Raw genomic sequence first — 18,886 nt, forward strand, 5'->3', positions numbered from 1 at the left:
TGACTATATTACCGTATTTGACACTTTCCAGGAAAACAGAGAAGCATCTGCCTCTAATCTTACATGAATCTGAGTTAAAGGTTAACAGAGAATGATCGATTGAGATGGAGCTGTAACGAGGGACGATTTAATGGTAGACTCACGATGCATTCTAGAGAGGGAGATGTTGCTGCAGGTAATTTGACCATTTTCTCCACTGCAACCATCAGGATGCGTCAGCTGCATAACATAACCTGCATTCGACTCATGTACAACCACATGTTCTGTATGTTACTTAGGGCACTGTCTACATGCGATCGTTAATGGCAAACCTCTCAGTCATCAGAGGAATTCCATCTCATGTGTGATGAAACGTGACCATCCTGTTTCAACACATTCCTCTAAACGAATTAAGATTTATGCGATGTACTCCTGTCACATCTTCAGTATAAAATGGAACACAGAGTCATCAGTTATCCCATCACTGTGACCATTGAGTTTAAATGTAGAGGTCATCAATCACCTTCAGAGGTCAATCTATGACCAGGTAGGGAAGGGGAGGGGGAGAGGGGAAGGGCAGAGGGGAAGGGGAGAGGGGAGATCAGGGCATTACCAGAGGGGGAGGGGTTAATTAATCGATGAATTTAATTAAGTAGTCGTTCAGATTGATAAGAGTGACATGGAGCTATTTGAATAACGTAGACCTGAAAGTGTATCTGTAGCAGCGAGGGGGAGGGGATGGGTTGTTGGATTCCTGAGGTGTGGGGGGGGGGGGAGTGGGAGGAGGGGGGGAACGATAGGTTAAGGACCTGTCAATCAAAAGGAAAAATCCTTTTAGTAGAACAATAGGTTAAGAACCTGTCAATCAAAGGAGAACAATAGGTTAATGATGTGTCAGTCAAAGGAGAACAATAGGTTTGTACCTGAGTGCATACCTGCCCCTGATGTAGCAACCCACACTAAAAAAATGTGCTCATGCTGACCTTGTCCCACTACTCCCCACTACTATTACAGGGCACAGAGAGGTGGAAACTACTATTGAACTGCCAATAGGATCTGCCCAGACCAAGGAACAACATTGGCAGGTGTTACCTGTTCTGCAGCAGACTTCAGGTGTTTCCATGTACAGAGACCAAATGGCAAAAGGTAAATCACCATAACAACAGCGAGGATCATACACTAATTAGCCAGCACTCATAGAGGATGTCACTGGCTGAATGATGAGTGATTAGGGGCGAAGTGGAGAAGATGCAGCAGGATGACATTACTGAACATTCAGAGAGTCCATGTTACTCCTCTGCAGTTTTTGTGAAGAAGTACGGCACATGGCGTTTTGGCATCAGATACCGATGACTGGAGAAAATCATGAAGGAATGGCTCTACCCACTGTCACATGTTAATAACACTATAGACTGCTTGATAAGAGTGAAGTATTTCTCTGTTATGGACAGCCAGTCTCTCTAGTGGCAAATCACAGTTGATGATGTTGACAAGGAAAAGATTGCCTTTATATCTCATGATGGCCTATGGGAGTTCAAAGTCATGCCATTTGGACTATTCAACACACCAGTCATCTGTTGATGAGGGATGGAAAACCTTCTTCAACACATTAAATGGGCAACATATCTTTACTATCTGGATGACATTTAAAAAAAAAAGAAAAAAAAGCCCCTAAGCTGATTGACCATCTGTTTTCTCAAGTTTTAGTGACAGAGAATTGGCTAGGAACTATTTATTAATGTCATTTAAAATTTAATTAGTAAACCTTTCTAAGGCTATACTTGATTTACTATTTATTACAATGTTTGTGTCATCTGCAATTGAAACAAACTTGGCAACTAGTAATGTTACTGATGAGAGGTCATTGATATGCAGAAGAAAAAGTAATGGCCCTGAGATGGAACTTTGGAAGACATCACATGTTATTGCTTTCCAGTTGGATGTTGCCTGATAGCTTAATACACCTCTCTGTGCCATTGATACCCTTTGTTTTCTGTCAGAGATGTAGGATTTGAACTATTTTGCAGTATATCCTGTACACTGTAATATTCTCCTTTACTTAAAAGGATATTGTGATTTACATAGTCAAATGCCTTTGACACATCACAAAATATACCAACAGCCTGTAATCTATAGTCTAATGAATTAAGTACATTCTTACCATATGTGTAGAGAGGCTTTTCAATGTCAGAACCCTTTAGAAATCTGAATTGTGATTTGGATATTTTATGTGTGGTTGGACTGTTAAGAAGATGACTATATGTAGCTTTGAAGCCTGCTGTGGAAAAGACTTTGAAATATTTTGGAAAAAAGACTGAGCTGTGATACTGGCCGATTGTTATTTACATTTTCAGTACACCATTTTTGAATATAGGAGTTATGTTAGCTGTTGGAAAAGGTTCCATTTGATAAGGATGTGTTGGCTATATGCATTAGTGGTTTTATTACATAATCAGAGGACTTTTTAAATACATAATCTGGCACACTGTCAAGCCCACATCAATGTTTGTTTTTGAGTACCTTATTATTTGCCTTATCCCTGTCTCTGTGACTGCTTGAAGGAACATAGACTTCAAACTACCATTTAAATAATTTGGTAGGCAAGCGCATCTGTCTTCCTACTGATTTTGAATTAAATGGTTTGCTATATTAGTAAAATATGCATTGAACTTATCAGTGACCAGAAACTGTCAAATATGCTATCTACTTCAGTTTCCTCCAATGTTTCACTTGATAAATTTAACACTCTGATGTTGTCATCACTGAACTCTCTTTGCACAGTTATACAGTTGGTGTTTAGTTTGATAGACTGGAGCTGAGCTTCATGACCACTGTAACACATATTTACAGGGTTAGTGTTACATTTAAGATCACATACTCTTGTAAAAATTTTGTCAGCAGCAGTTTTACTTTCAGCAGTAATTTACAGTAACTCTGAACAAAAAAGGAATGCTGGTAGCCTTGGAAATCACACAAAGAGAAATACTAAAAAAATATTTTGGTACCAGTTAAGGAAAAAAATAAAATGGAAAACATGACATAACAGTGAATTTTGTATACGTATTGAAAATATTACAGACATGATTATAAAAAGAGGAATAACTTTATATGGCCACATCTGAAGTATGAATACCAACAGACTGACAAAAAGACTGTTGATTTACTTTAATAAATTAAAGGTGTACAAAGTATGGTGCAAAGGTGTTGGAAGGGATATGGATGAACTCCACATCACTTCACAAGATATTTAGGAATGGCCACTACTTAGAATGAAATCACTGGAATCCAAACATTTGCATGAAGGACCCTAGAACACTGGAGCTACTTGAATGGAGGAAAGAACAGAGAAACACTAAAAAGTGATGAGAAAAATGTGCAAAAAAAGGAAAAACAGTTGAAATAACTGTAGTCCATAGTGGCTCACACATAAAAGAAGAAAAAGTCCTTCAACGAGTTTTGAACTGACAGAAGACACAACTTTTTCATGCAGTGATGGGAGTAGTACCAGTACAATGATAAGACATATGCCTAGAGAACTCTGTCATTGCTAAAATGGTGACTAAGGCATATCATTTATAATGCTAAAGTTAATAACAGTCTCTAGCTTACATATAGGAAATTATTGAAAAAAAAACTAAAATTGTCACCTTAACATCACACATAACATTTAAAGTATTCATAGTTTTTCAGTGAGATGACAAGGATTATTAAGTGAATTTAGCAGTATAATTTTATACTGTAAATAAGTCAGTAGTCACACAGTTGGAAAATGTTTCCTACAATGCTGCTCATTTAGAATTATGCAAGCAGGAGTAAGAACATGCTGTAGTCTTTGTAAATCTTTGTCTGGCATCAGGTGAGAGGTATTGTGTACCTTTCTATAAACTGCTAGAGGACCACATGAAGTGTGAGATTTTCTCAGGTACCACACTTCTTTCATCTTCTCACTATCCATTTTCTTCCTTTCTTCCAACCAGGCTGTTCCAGTCCTTACATCCCTCATCTCATTATTCACATTTCACCTCCAGTACTTTGTGGCTGAATGTTTCTTGGTCTTGTATACCTGAGTCTCTTATACCAGCATCCTTCAGATCTTTTCTGATTTTGATTGTCCACTTAATGTTCTTAATACCCTCTATGTACTTCTACATTTGTTTAGTTTGTCAGATGTCCAGCATTCTCTTGATATCCCTGTAAAATTATGGTCAACATTTCTTCCTTCTGTGTGCTATGTTACAGGAAGTCTCTCACCTGTTACATACAGGAAAGATATTAAACCTCACAGAGGGCCCTCTGAGGACCAGTGCTAGGAAAGGTCAAACATTTTGTAGGGCTGTTCTGTTATTTTTACTACTTTGAAATCCTGATTCTAACCTAAAACAGGTGCCCCTCTGATACCAGTGACTACATGGGTCTTGCTATGTGTGCTGGTAGCCACCTGTATATTATATGCAAGAAACTCATCTTGTTATGTATCATACTTATATTATGTGATCCAGCAGTTGATGACACAAATTTCAACTTTATTTATCATCTAAAAACCAAACAATAGGGACTAAGTGATGGAAGAAAAGAACTGACTGCTTGGTATCATTTCACTGTAGTATAACTGGGAGCAAAACATGATGAAAGCAGAGAATTTTGCATTATGTGTGTCTTTATCAGACATCAGAGTTTTTCATTTATGTCTTTGTGAATGTGAAATTTGATTGATAACTGTATAACATTGGATAATTTGCTAATTTAATTTATACACATACTCTCATGACCATATTGCCGCATTTTTGTAATAGTCCTGAACTCCTAACAACACTGTATGTTAGCTGTAATTTTTTGTCAGAAGTGCATGATGTCTCATTTCTCTGAATCATTTGGGCAAGCTACTTTACTAATTACTTTTCTTGTAGTGAAATAAGTATTTGTCATTAGCTAATATTGATAAGCGTGCAACAAATTAGAATTAACAAATAAATTTTAATTATAACTGCATTTTGTGTGCCTTGATGTTCTTCACTCCATATCTTACATGACTAATTGGCATATCAGTAACTAGACTAATTGGCATATCTCTAACTTTGTCATTTCTAAGCTGAAATTTTCTGAAATTGGTGTTAGAAGCATCCAAGTTGGTATGTCTTTCTTAAATTTTGTAATTTAGGAAATAGTATTTCTCAAAAATGTTATGTTATAGTAATGCATATCACTAGGGCTAAGAAAGATACTGCATACAGGAAAATTAAAAAGACCTTTGGAGAACAGAGAATCACCTGTACAAATATCAGAAGCTCAGATGGAAAACCAAAAGAAAGAATAACAGAAAGATGGAAGCAGTACATAGAGGATCTATACAAGGGTGACATACCTGAGGGCAACATTATGGAAATGGAAGAGGACGTAGTTGAAGATGAGATGGGAGATATATATGAGACAGGCAAAATACCCTCAGAGTTCAAGAAGAATATAATAATTCCAATCCCAAATAATGCAGATGTTGACAGGTGTGAAAATTACCCAACTATCAGTTTAATAAGTCATGGCTGGAAAATACTAACACGAATTCTTTCCAGATGACTGGGAAAATTGGTAGAAGCCGAACTTGGGGAAGATCATATTGGATTCGATAGAAATGTACGAACATGTGAGGCAGTACTAACCCTACGACTTATCTTACAGGATAGGTTAAGAAAGGCAAACCTAGATTTCTAGCATTTGTAGACTTGAAGAAAGCTTTTGACAATGTGACTGAAATACTATCTTTAAAATTCTGAAGGTCGCAGGGGTAAAATACTGGAAGCAAAAGGCTATTTAAAATTTTTATAGGAACCAGATGGCAGTTATAAGAGTAAAGGGGCATGAAAGGGAAGCAGTGGTTGAGAAGGGAGTGAGACACGGTTGTAGTCTATCCCCAATGTTATTCTATCTGTATACTGAGCAAGCAGTAAAGGAAACAAAAGAAAAATTTGGAGTAGGAATTACAATCCATGGAGAAGAAATAAAAATGCTGAGGTTTGCCGATGACATTGTAAGTGCCGGCTGGGGTGGCCGACCGGTTCTAGGTGGTACAGTCTGGAACTACGTGACTGCTACGGTCGCAGGTTTGAATCCTGTCTTGGGCATGGATGTGTGTGATGTCCTTAGGTTAGTTAGGTTTAAGTAGTTCTGAGTTCTAGGGGGCTGATGACCTTAGAAGTTAAGTCCCATAGTGCTCAGAGCCATTTGAACCATTTGAACATTGTAAGTCTGTCAGAGACAGCAAAGGACCTGGAAGAGCAGTTGAATGGATATAAGATGAGGATATAAGATGAACATCAATAAAAGCAAAATGAGGATAATGGAATGTGGTTGAATGAAGTCAGGTGATGCTGAGGGAATTAAATTAGGAAATGAGCCACTTAAAGTAGTAGAACGAGTTTGCTATTTTGTAAAAATTATGGACCTCCTTGTTTTCAAGATGAACATCATTAAAGTATTCTGTTGGAATAAATACTAACTTTGATATATTGACTTAATCATGTAAAATTGATTAAGCACTTAGCAGTTCATCTACTGGACGTGAAAACCACTGATTCAGGCAAATAAGCTAGAAATAGGTACACCAGAAAAATGAGTATGGTATTTTTAACATGACAAATTAACTACAAGATAGCCTTATGCAAGATGTGTGCAGTATCTTTGTAAGTAGGCTTTCTTGGGATAGTTCACATACCTCATCAAGAGACTACCAGTTCAGTACTTCCCACATCTTTGTAACACTCATCTGCTAACCAAACAAATCTGTGGCCATTCGTGCTGGCCTTATCTTTATACGTTCAGTATCACCTATTAGTCCAAGTAAGTATGAGTCTGACAGAGTTGAGCAATATTCTAAGTTGGGTCACACTAGTATTCTTCCAACAAATCGGCGTCTGCTAGCTTCTTGACCCACAAGTAAGCCTATGTGGTTATTCCATTTCATGGCCCTCCAAAGCATTACATCCACCCATATGTATGTGTTGACTGATTCCACCTGCATTTGAATAGCCATTTTTCCTTCTCCATATGTGAATGGAACAGTAAAAAGCCCTAATAACTGGTCCAGTGGGATAAATGCTCTACAATGGACTTTACAGTGGTTTGCAGAGTATGGATATAGATGTAGGTGTAAATGCAGTGTATGCCGCCCAAAAGTAAATGGAAAAAAAATTGCACAATTTTCAATACCTCCACACAGATTGGTTATACTAAATCCTTACTTAAGATGTGATGTGTGTTGGCCAAAATATGATGCTGAGAGAGGTGTTGCTGTGGCTAAGGCGGTGGATTCATTATAAGGAGAACTGAAGTTAAACCCTGCATTTAGCACTCAGATTTTGGTAACCCATGATTCTTCTTATTCCATTACTGCTAACATCAGGAAGGTTCCTTTGAAAAGCACACAGACAATTTCAGTCCCTACCCTTGTTATGTTGAATTTGTTTCTTTGTTTCTTCATTTCTAATGGACTTCTCAGTGATGAGACATTTGCTTTAAGTTACCTTCGTTCATTCTCAATACTGTCTGAAATGAGACACCAATCAAAGCAGTAGCTGGAAGCAACTGCCCTGTAAAAAAAGATGAAATTGTCTCCAACTGCAGGAAATAATATGGCTGATGCTTTCCTGGATGCAGAATAGACGTTTCTAAGTGATCAGGCAGCACAAAAAACAATAATTTGCAAATACTTTGCAGATAATCACCACCAACTGTATGGAGAAACATATGTGGTAGGTGGGCTGTGGAACTGCAAAAGAAAAAGTATCATTCTTCAGTAAGCCAGAGCAACGAAAGTACTTTAGAAATGGAAAAAGTATATTCAGATAAATTTGTGGTGCTATCTCAAAATGCATATCATCATGTTTAGCTTCATTTTGAATTTATCAGAATTACCAACAATGCATAACTGCTGTTATAGATTTTGGGATGAAAGTAAGATGTACAACATTAATATTTATTGTAAGTATTACATTTACAAGTGCATTATTAGTTCATAAACCATTTTATTTTACTAACTAATGAGAAAATATATTCACATATAGATCATTACATCTTCTCAGGCTGCCATAATTTTCCGAGTACAAAGTTCCTCAAATCTGCTGTGCAGGAGTATAATATGAAGAATATATTCAACAAGTTTTATCTTAATAATAGCATTTTTTTTAACTACGTAACGTACTGTCTGCTCAAACTTCCATATACACATGTGCGAATGAAGTAGAATAAAATGTAGAAAGTTATTTATTTAATGCCACACTTTCTAAGACACACAACATGTAGGTTTCTTCTTAGGCTCCCATGATTTCTTGTTTTTTGACTTCTCTGATTCTTTCAGTTGGTCTGCAATGCATTTTTTAACACAATTGATCTGGAAAACATATAACCAGCAGTATCACATGAGTCAAAACCTTGTTTCCAAACACAGCATGAACATTATCAGCAGACAATCTCACACAGAACACAAATACACTTAAACTCTAGACTAATTCTCTCAAGCTTCCAGACACATCAAGCAGTTTAAAATCTATGAGCTTACAGCATTCAGTCATTGTCAATTTTGATTGTTGCTGGTGTCTTTATAAAGGCATGGTGCCTTTTGTGATGTCTGGTGCAATCTTCAACCTTCTGATGGCTGGGCCCTTGCTATGCTTAAATGCAGTCTGCCATCTTTATCAAGGATGTTTTCAAGAGTTTGTATCTCGATCACTTTTTTTATAATGCTATTAGCCTGTGTAATAAAGGGTGTTTCACCAAATGCAATACAGTGTCATGTTTTTAGAATGTGCTCTCCTACCGCTGATTTCTCAGGGTACCACAGTGTTCATCAACAGTACACACAGTGTGTCTGACATAAATCTATCAACACTCATGTAATATTTTATGTACTGCTGGCATCCAGAGGCCTACATCATTTTTCATGGGCCTCCTGAGTTGCCAAACTTTTACTGAAGCTCTGAAGATTGAATTGATTTATCCCTCTTTAGGATACGCCATATATTTCCAGTTACTGAGCAGCAGAATGGCAAAAACACAAGGTTCTTCATGTCCTCCTATGTAGCTTTATGCTTATGTGTCTTTGGAAAGATGGCTTGCAAAATGTGGTGGTTGTAACCATTTCCCTTGAATATTTTCTGTAAGTGGCTCAGTTCCTTCAGCAAGTTTTCAGCATCTGAGATGGCTTCCATTCAGAAGGCAGGGCAGCTGTATGAGGATCTGCAGCAGCAACAATATAACAGTCACCACTTGACAATGGCCAAGGAGTACTCAGTTGAAAGTTCATGGATTTTACACCACTTGATGCAGCTGCAAGTTTGAGAGAATTTTACCAGTACATATCACCGTGAAACAATGCATTCGTATATTGCATACTGTAAAATTTTAAAATACATCTTACACTGGTATGTGTGTGCAGAGGGCATCTGACTGATATACCCAGTAACATGTATCATTTCTAAATGATGCAACTATTATTAAGCACAGGCTGCACAAAAATTATCCTTATATATGCATTTTTAAATAGGTGACCATAAATGTATGTCATTAATACTGCAGTCCATGATACAATAAAATACTGCTACCAATGGTGAGAATACTGACAGACTTAAGTTGGTAACAAGTCCATATAAAGAGCAGCTCTTAAAGAGCATGTACAGGTGTGCAGCTGTTTTAGTCAGCGTAGTGCAGAGTATGTAACTTTAACCTATTTTATTTTAGGACTTAAAAAATCACACAGTAAAATTAGTCAAATAAAAGCCAAATTTTTAATAGTAGTTGTTTTACAGAAAGGGTGAAACTAACTGATGTGAATTCATTTTTGTTTATTCAAAATGGGATTCTTCTCAATGAATCATCCATTTAGTGTTAAAAGAACTTGTTAACTTTTTTGGCTACATTTATATCAACAACTGACAATATGGCATGATTAGATATGAGCTTTGATTTGTTGATATGTTCATTTATTAGTGTGGTTTTGTTATTTAGTCTTATGAAACCATGCTAGTGTGTTGATGTCTGCTTGTTTAGCTAAGTGTTAGCATGCTTGCCTCCCATGCAGCAGGCCCATATTCGATTCCCGGCCCTGGTTGGAGATTTTCTCCACTCGTGGCCTGGGTGTTGTGTTGTTCTCATCATCGTTTCATCCTCATCACTGGCACACAAGTCGCCCAATGTGGCACTGACTGAAATAAGATTTGCACTTGGCAGCCAAACTTCCCTGGTTGGCACCTCCCGGCCAACATTGCTATATGATCATTTCATTTCAGAGTGTTGATATTAATGACAATTTTGTAATTAAGCTTTACAGGCTGCTATGAAACAATATCTCAACTACTTTTATAAATGTACTGAACAAGTATTCTGGCCTGTAATTAGTTAAATATATTCCAAACCTTCCAAATGCCTTTCCTTTTATTATTATATTTCTCTATTAATTTATAATAAGTGTAATGGATTGCTTTCATGGTCTTTTGTTGATAGGTGGGGGAATGTTGTTTTGGTCGGGCAGGATGGCATTTGCTGCTCACCCACTTGGGTACTTCAGTTTGATCTGCAGGCAAGGGAAACCATTAAATGTGACAGTGGCCACAGCAAGACAGACATATTATGGTAAAACTCTTTATCGTTATATGAAGCTGGAGCTGAGACAGATGGATGCATTTCATTTGTGTGTGCAGCTTGGTGTCAACTCATGGTGTCTTTGTAGCTGATATAAAGGAATGCATCACCAATACACTGCTGAGAGACAGGATGCTGACAGTGCACTGTGTGGGAAGCCTGCCTCTGCTGTACCCTTACAGGCTGGCTTGCCTGCAGTTAGCGGAACCAGGGAAATCTGGAGCAGGCCCACCATCTTCACAGGCTGCCATGGACAGCCTGGTGGCACTGAACTTTGCACCCCAAGCAGCATGGTCAGCTGCTGCTTAGCAGAAGCTTTCTTTGACGCTAGGCAACATATACACACATATTCACAGAAACACAACTAACACACACATGACCACTGAGTCTGGGTGCTGAGACTTAGTCTGGCCTTGGTGGTATAGACAGTGTTCCTTTGTGTGTGAATTGTCTTTGTATGAATTTGTGTGTGTGTTTGTTGCCTAAGTCAGAAGGCCTTATGGCTGTATGCTTATTGTTTAGCAGTCTTTTTGGTGTTCCTGTCTGTGACTCAACATCTCCACAATGTGGTGAATAGCAATCTATCCTTTTCATATTGTTGTCATTATTCCATCCTGGATTTTCCATTGCTTTATTATGATTAACTGGTAGATGTGTGGCCAATCACTGGCAAAGCTGATATATAAGGAAGCATACTGTCACTATAGGCATAGGAATTGATTTACTTACCTAACAAAAGATATGATCACCAACTTTTGCACCAAGAACATTAATTTACATGAAATGGTAAACTTCATTCATTGTTCATGAGCTACTCTGATGAAAGCATATCATATGTGTGATGTAGTTTAGTCTTCACTGATGAATCACATTTTGCACTTTATATGCTACATCTCATGGAAGAATAAAATGTTGATGAGTCATTTTCTAGATCCAATCAAGAACACTCGACTCAATAAATTGGAAACATATCCATCACATTCATTTATCCACAGTGGTTCTATTCCATGGGGTACATGGGGTATGGTCTCAAATTAGGATAAGGCACATATTCCCACCGTTAGAAGTATTGACAGGTAGAAGAACACCACCAGGATTTCAAAACAACATATCACATCCCTAAATCTCCTGGTCACAACTTACTTCAGCACCTGTGAAACCACACAAGTGGGCTTACTGTGTCATTGAACATATATCAGTTCACCTCAGTTGTCATGCTTGCTGTGTGATTTGTCCACAATACACTCTTCAACAGCTGTAGGAGCTGTTGCAGTAGCTTGGCTTCATATGCTTCTTGAAACCTACAAGCATCTGATTTAGTTCCAGCTTGTATCATTGATGAGCACACTGGAAGTAGCAGCATCTGCTTTTGGTTTTATAGGCATTCTCAGGTGTACATCAAAATGTCACAAAATGTCCAAACTGTTTAAATAACACATCATTGTCAAAATAACATTCATTTGGTCTTATAAACCAGTCATTGTACAACAGGATTTGTGTACATATCAAAGATACAAATCATGACTGTCTGAAATAACTGAACATATACACCAACAACAGTTTTCCATAATCTCAATAAAATTTTGCAGGTTTGTTGCTGCTGTGATTGTTCCTGTACTGACTGAAAAGGCATTTCTGTTGTTGTTTAGAAGCATACACACAGTTATCATGAGCACTACCTATAAGCAGAATGACACATTCAAATTGATTGTTGCTTTTCAGTTAAAGTAAAGTGGAACAGTATTATGAACATCCATAATGGCACAAAGAACAGTCATGACCTACAGTCAGGTCCATAGAATCTCAGGTACATAGACTTGTCAACAAGGGAAGTTACTTGACAGTTCCACCAGAGTCAAAGTGAAGTGGCACAGACCCGGAATCGGTACCAATTGACAGGCTGTGTTAAGGTCTTACACCACATAAGCCATCCACATTTGACAGATTCATAGAATGATAAATATCTACAACTTTTGAGTCAAAGGAACTGCAGGCGGAGTGCTCCAGAAGTGAATTCAGCATTTGAAGAGGCTACAGGATGTTATTTATGTGTGATACTGTTAGGAGACAATTGCATGATTTGAATCTCCATTCCCAATGACCATGATGAGTAACATGTTGCACACCACAAAATCATGTACTCCCTTGCAGAGTGACAAGAAATCATGCTATCTGGATGGCCCAGTACTTGTGTCTGGTGTTGTTTAAGGAGCAAACTCTGATTTGTTTGTACCCTGATAATTGCAGATGTGTTTGGAAACAACCTCATAATATTGAACACCCCAAACACAGTGTCCTACATCTGCAATAAGATGTTTGTGGAGTGATGTTCTCAAGTGGCATTGCATGGAGCCACTGTACATCCCTCATGGTTGTCGAGGCCAACCTCACTGCTCGAAAGTACGGGGACGAGATCCTGTAGGACCATATCAGCAACATTTTGGTAGCAATTTCATCTAGATGGATGATAACGTGAGCTCATCATACCATTCTCATGAACAAATTTCTTCATAATGCTTCGATCACCAAAATGGAGTAGCCTACTTGTTCCCAAGACATGAACCCAATCAACCATGTGTAGTACTGATTGAAATGAAGTGTTTTTGGATGTTGACAATGGCCACATATCTGTGAGACTTAGGCAGAATCGTCATTTAAAAGTAGGACAATGCTGGCTTGATTATCTAATTTATGGCATACCATTACTGATTCAAGCCTTTATCCAAGCAAGAGGATGTTCCATCACATACTGACATTGCTGAGGACTGCTGCGAAAGATACCCCTGAGACTCAGACGACTTTGTTGTTATAGAAATGTTTGGTTTCTGATTTGGTGATCTCGATACATCATAAATGAACATATATGTATGCCTCAGAGCCAGTTTATGTTTCCTGTGCTATGAATCTGTTAGAGGAGGCACAGTGTCTTTTTTTTTTCCAGAGCAGCTGTTTTCTCCCGATATTCACACATATAGCAATTCATAAGTAAATCCTCTATCAGTAGGTCTAATTATGTACTAGTAATAATTTACTGTTGGTATACTTTACAGGAATAGCTGGCAGCGAATTAAATAGAGGAGGAGGAGGAGGAGGAGGAGGAGATTAGTGTTTAACGTCCCGTCGACAACGAGGTCATTAGAGACGGAGCGCAAGCTCGGGTGAGGAAAGGACGGGGAAGGAAATCGGCTGTGCCCTTTCACAGGAACCATCCAGCATTTGCCTGAAGCGATTTAGGGAAATCACGGAAAACCTAAATCAGGATGGCCGGAGACGGGATTGAACCATTGTCCTCCCGAATGCGAGTCCAGTGTGCTAACCACTGCGCCACCTCACTCGGTAATTAAATAGAAATGAAGAGAATAGAAGAGTAACAAGGAACAAACAGAGGAGAGAAAAAATAACTGAAGTACTGATGAAGTAAAATAAAATGAATATAAAATCATAATTATTATACCTTTCATACAAAAGGTCCATCTTCATTTCTCGTGGTGACTGGACTATTGATATTTTGAATGATAAACAAAGGTCTATGTACAGTACTTCATGGACTAGCCATGTTCCTCAATGAAAGTCAGTAGCTGGTGATCTGATTCATGGAGAACTCTCCTGGGCCATGTGCAAAAACAACCCTGATACTCAGTGCACTCTAAGACAACTTTCAGTCAGTCACAGATACACATTCCTGACCCCACACAGCACCATTTCAGTAATTAACAGTTTCTCCATAGAACTTATTTTCTCACTGTCATCATTAAATGTAACAATTATGCTGCATAAAATACTCCTGCTACCAACAGAATAGGTGTAAGTGCAAATCAACTATACTGAATTCCAACAGACCTGGTATATAAGTTACATACATGATGATTACTTTGGGTCAAGACATGAGCAACACACACCCTCCCACTACCTCTATCCTCATTCTGTCTTGGACAAAGTAATAAATGAAGAGAATAGAAAAGTAACAAGGAGGAGCATGGAAAGAAACAAATAAATGAGAGATTCAACCATTGAAGACAAGATGAATTGTAGAGTCATCTGCAAAAGCAGCCAAGCTATGTATTAGCCTTATTACAAATAATCTGTCCATTTATATTAATCAGAGCATACAAATGAAAATCTGGGTTAAATGTGATCAATCTGGGAGCTGTAGAAGAGACACAGCACAGAGGTAATTATTTCAACAGCTCCTTTAGATCACTCCATCACCACCACCCACTTAGTTAATGGAAATTTTCAGGCAGCATCTGATGTTCAGAACAGGACTGGAGAAAAACGGATCTATAAAGCAGTTTAACATCTCAGAATCCTAATTTATCTTCTTTACATTTTTCTCCAGATGGACTCACCATGATGATCTCGTTACAGTATATACTGTCAAAAATTTCTCCTTATCTATAACCCCTCCAACCCACAGTCATTTTAACCTCCATCATCTTCCTTTAACCACTCTAAACAATAATTGCAAACTACACAAAAGTCTCATTGGAATAAGTGTGATGATATTTACAAAGGCAAATCATTGAGAAGGTGTAGTTTATCTCTGCTCTTTTAAAAATCTCTGTAGATAGGACCTTAGTCAAAGAGAAGGGTATTTTCTCCTTTTTCTAACTCTATGTATATATGTATGTAAACTGCACAAAAAAAGTTTTTGAAACCACATAATTGTCTCCCAAAATTTGAAATTTGGCTTAAAGGTGCTACACTCCTCCTCTGTAATGGTCCAAAAGCATGGCACCCTGTGTTGTCACCCTTGGCCTCAGCGACACTACAAACATCTAGGTTACGACACATGCGAAAAAAAGGCCACAGTTCAGAAGTTCACACGAGAAACAAGTTGGGATATTTATGTCACTTAGCACCAAATTTCCCCACAATTGTGTCAACACCATTGTGAATGTACAATGGGAGGTTCATCACACCTCCTCTTACTTACGTTTAACTCCTTTTGACACTTCTGTGATGGCAGACATGACACTCGGTGTTGAAATCACTTGGTTTTCATATGGGTGGCTGAGGGAAATATATCAGATACACCACCATTGAAAACTGTCATGAAAAGCCATCAGGAGATGGTATAAACAGTGTCAATGAAACTATCCGTTTCCTTGAGGCATTGATTCCAATGTATTTCAGTCAAAAATGGCAGTTCACAGTGCAATGAGCAATAGGAAAATGTTCTTGACAATGTTCAACACTGCTGAGTCTCTCCCCTCCACCCCTGCCCAAAGATTCAGCCCAATTCTAAGGACATTGTGGGGCTGCAACATCACTAGTCATAATCTGACACTTTTGATGTGTTGTGTGACAACAATATTCGCTCTGCTGTACAGGGTGGAGCTACCAGAAACTGTTCAAAACCATTCAACAAAATTTTAATGTGATCCAAAGCAGTACAGTGTGTTTATGTGTTTTCAGCCATCCTGTTTAATGCCCTCCTGTGGCGTGATCATGGAGCGATGCAACATTGACATGTGCTTGAATAAAATGTCAAAGGGTCCCTTTAGGACACCCCAGTTTGACAACACACTTGGTGCCACCCACGCAGCATTGTTAACCACATTAAAAATGTACCTGTCAGAGACTTTGAAACTCTTTCTGGACAGTGGTGTCTCATGGCTGCTCTAGCACCTGAGGGCAGGCGACCCCACCGAGGGGTGTCAAATAAGCATGATGCCAGATGACATCCTTAGGGTAGGACTGAATTATCTAGGGGAGTGTTAGTAGTGTTGAACATTGTCAAAAATGTTGTCCTATTCTTCAAAAGAAGTGCTGAAATGTGGGTAAGAGGGGGTATTGCACTTATCCCCTCATTTGAGATGTCCACAATGGTGTTGGCCAGAATTATGGTGACATTTAATATCGAAGTAACCTTGTTAACCTATGTTACACCTTGCAATAACTTATGAGTTGTGGTTTCATTCCCTTATTTCACATGGGTTGACACCTTGCTATTTGATGTGTTGTTGAACACTAGGGTGATGTCACAGGGTACCATGCTTTTGTACCACACAGAAGAATTTTGTTTGCATCTTTGTGCCATATTTCAAACATGTATCACAATGGAAGTGAATTATGCTGTTTTGAAAAAGTTATACTTTGTTTGCACACAGAATATATGATTGTGCTAATGAGGAATACCACAATCCATAATTTTCCAAAGAAAATTTAAGCACAGCTGTATGTCACTTCACAGCCAGTTAGGCTTTCTGGTGGAACATAGGAATTATAATCTGGACTGAATTTACTGTGAAATACAGAACAAATATGAACATGAATGTGGCAAGAAATATAAAACTCATTATGAAGAATCAACATGAATAATAAATGACAACTTTCTCATGTAAAAATAAAAAGTAAGAGAAAGAGGAACAACCAAATTTAAAATAATAATAATAATAATAATAATAATAAAGATATGAAATATAGATCCCATGTCAAACAAAATTCAAAGACATGGGTTGTTAGACAGTAGTTAAAGTATTCAAAGGGGCCAATGGGTGAGGAACGAATACAGAGGAAGCTTTAATGGTTCACCTGTCCAGCTTTAACAGAGTAAATAATTGTTGATTGAAGTACAAGGAAGTACTAAAACTTAAAATGAAATTGTGAAATATTCATGTAGAATATTTTAATTAATGCTATCATTGGTATTAGTATCATCATCAATATTATTCTTAAGTCAGAGAAATTAACTATGGTTCTCATCTGAATGAAAAAAATTTTTTTCCTACCGCCACCATCTCTCAAAGTGAACAGTACAAGATAGGTCACCTTTTGTGGATGAACATCACCACAAATTATTTTTGAATGAATACAGCACCATCTGTATATCACAGTGTTTTTTCTTCTCTACAATCCAGATTTTGGCTTTTATGCCATTATTGAGTTCCAAGTTCTTAGACCATTAACATTATCTTGCTGCGTAGGATGTCAAATGTACAGTTCAACACATTTTCTAACACTGAACTGTGTATCTGACATCATGCACAGTACACAGTAAAATGATGTAAATGGTCTCAGAATGTTGTACTCAATATTGGCATGGAAGTGGAAATCTAGATTTTACAGCAGAAAAATATACAATCAAATGGCAATGTATTCTTTCAAACACTACTGTATCACTGTTGTTCACCACCATCAAAGGTTTTTACAACATGATTTACACTGAAGCATGTGTCAATTGTTTTTATCTACTCCACATTTTACTTTAGACATACGAGCACAGATGATACCTTGTGTGTCATTAATCTACATCCTACATCTAGCCTTCTCAGGTGGAACTAAAAACACTATCCACAACCGATATCTGATTAACTTCTCCCTTCCCAAATTTCAGTTTCATTTCTTTAGCATTCTTGTACTAGGTGATGAGCCCAACCTCAGACCACTTGATACGGCAGACCTACCAACAAATTAAGGTCTTAACAACTACTGAACAATTACCAATTGAAACAAATTGCTTATGTAAAATAACAAAAATCAGTTTTGAAGATTTCAGGTGTTTGAAAGCAGTTCCTAAAATGGAGTGGAAGATCATGCTGAAAGCAAGAAAAGTTAACAAAATATGCAAAGAAAAGTTTGGGGTGAAAAGACGGCAGATTTCTGGTTCGTGAGTAAAAATTTGGTTTTTGTGATCTTCAGACTGAAGACTGGTTTGATGCAGCTCTTTAGGCTAGGCTATCCTGAGCAAGCTTCTTCATCTCTGTGTAACTACTGCAACCAACATCTATTTGAACCTGCTTACTGTATTCAGGCGTTGGTTTCCCTCTATACTTTTTTGCCTCCAACACTTCCCTCTAAACTGGCTATTCCTTGATGCCCCAGGCTGTGCCCTATCAACCAACCCCATCTTTTAGTTAATTTATGCCATAAAAACTTCTCTTCAAAGTCTGATTCAGTATCTCCCCATTAGTAAATGTTCTACAAATCTAATCTTCAGCTTTCTTCTGTAGCACCACATTTCAGAGGTCTCTGTTCTCATGTGAACAGCTTATAATACACATTTCACTTCCATGCAAGTCTACATTTCAGATAAATACCTTAAGGAAAGGTTTCCTAAACCATAAGATAAAATTCATTGTTAACAAATTCCTCTTTTTCAGAATTTTTTCCTTGCTCCATTTTATTTGCTGTCTATTTTTCCCCATCATCAGTTACTTTATTGTCCAAGTAGCAAAACTCATCTACTACTTTTAGTGCCCCATTTCCTAATCTAATTTCCTTAGCACTGATTTACTCCAACTACATTCCCTTGTTTTACTTTTGCTGATGCTTATTT

General features: G+C 37.8%; 1 protein-coding gene across 2 annotated transcripts in view; it reads right to left on the minus strand.

Annotated features, from left to right (window-relative positions):
• Positions 1-8,154: 8,154 nt before the first annotated feature.
• The window catches only part of LOC126185197 (uncharacterized), a 28,809-nt gene continuing 18,077 nt past the window's right edge, over positions 8,155-18,886 (minus strand). For both annotated transcript variants that reach the window (XR_007536983.1, XM_049928073.1), the window contains exon 3: positions 8,155-8,359. Coding sequence is in view for 1 of the 2 variants with exons in the window: in XM_049928073.1 (XP_049784030.1) it covers positions 8,252-8,359 (108 nt within the window). In the remaining variant the exon portion in view is untranslated. The remainder of the gene's footprint in view (positions 8,360-18,886) is intronic.

The sequence above is a fragment of the Schistocerca cancellata genome, chromosome 4 (genome assembly GCF_023864275.1).
Source record: "Schistocerca cancellata isolate TAMUIC-IGC-003103 chromosome 4, iqSchCanc2.1, whole genome shotgun sequence".
Taxonomy (NCBI): Eukaryota; Metazoa; Arthropoda; class Insecta; order Orthoptera; family Acrididae; genus Schistocerca; species Schistocerca cancellata.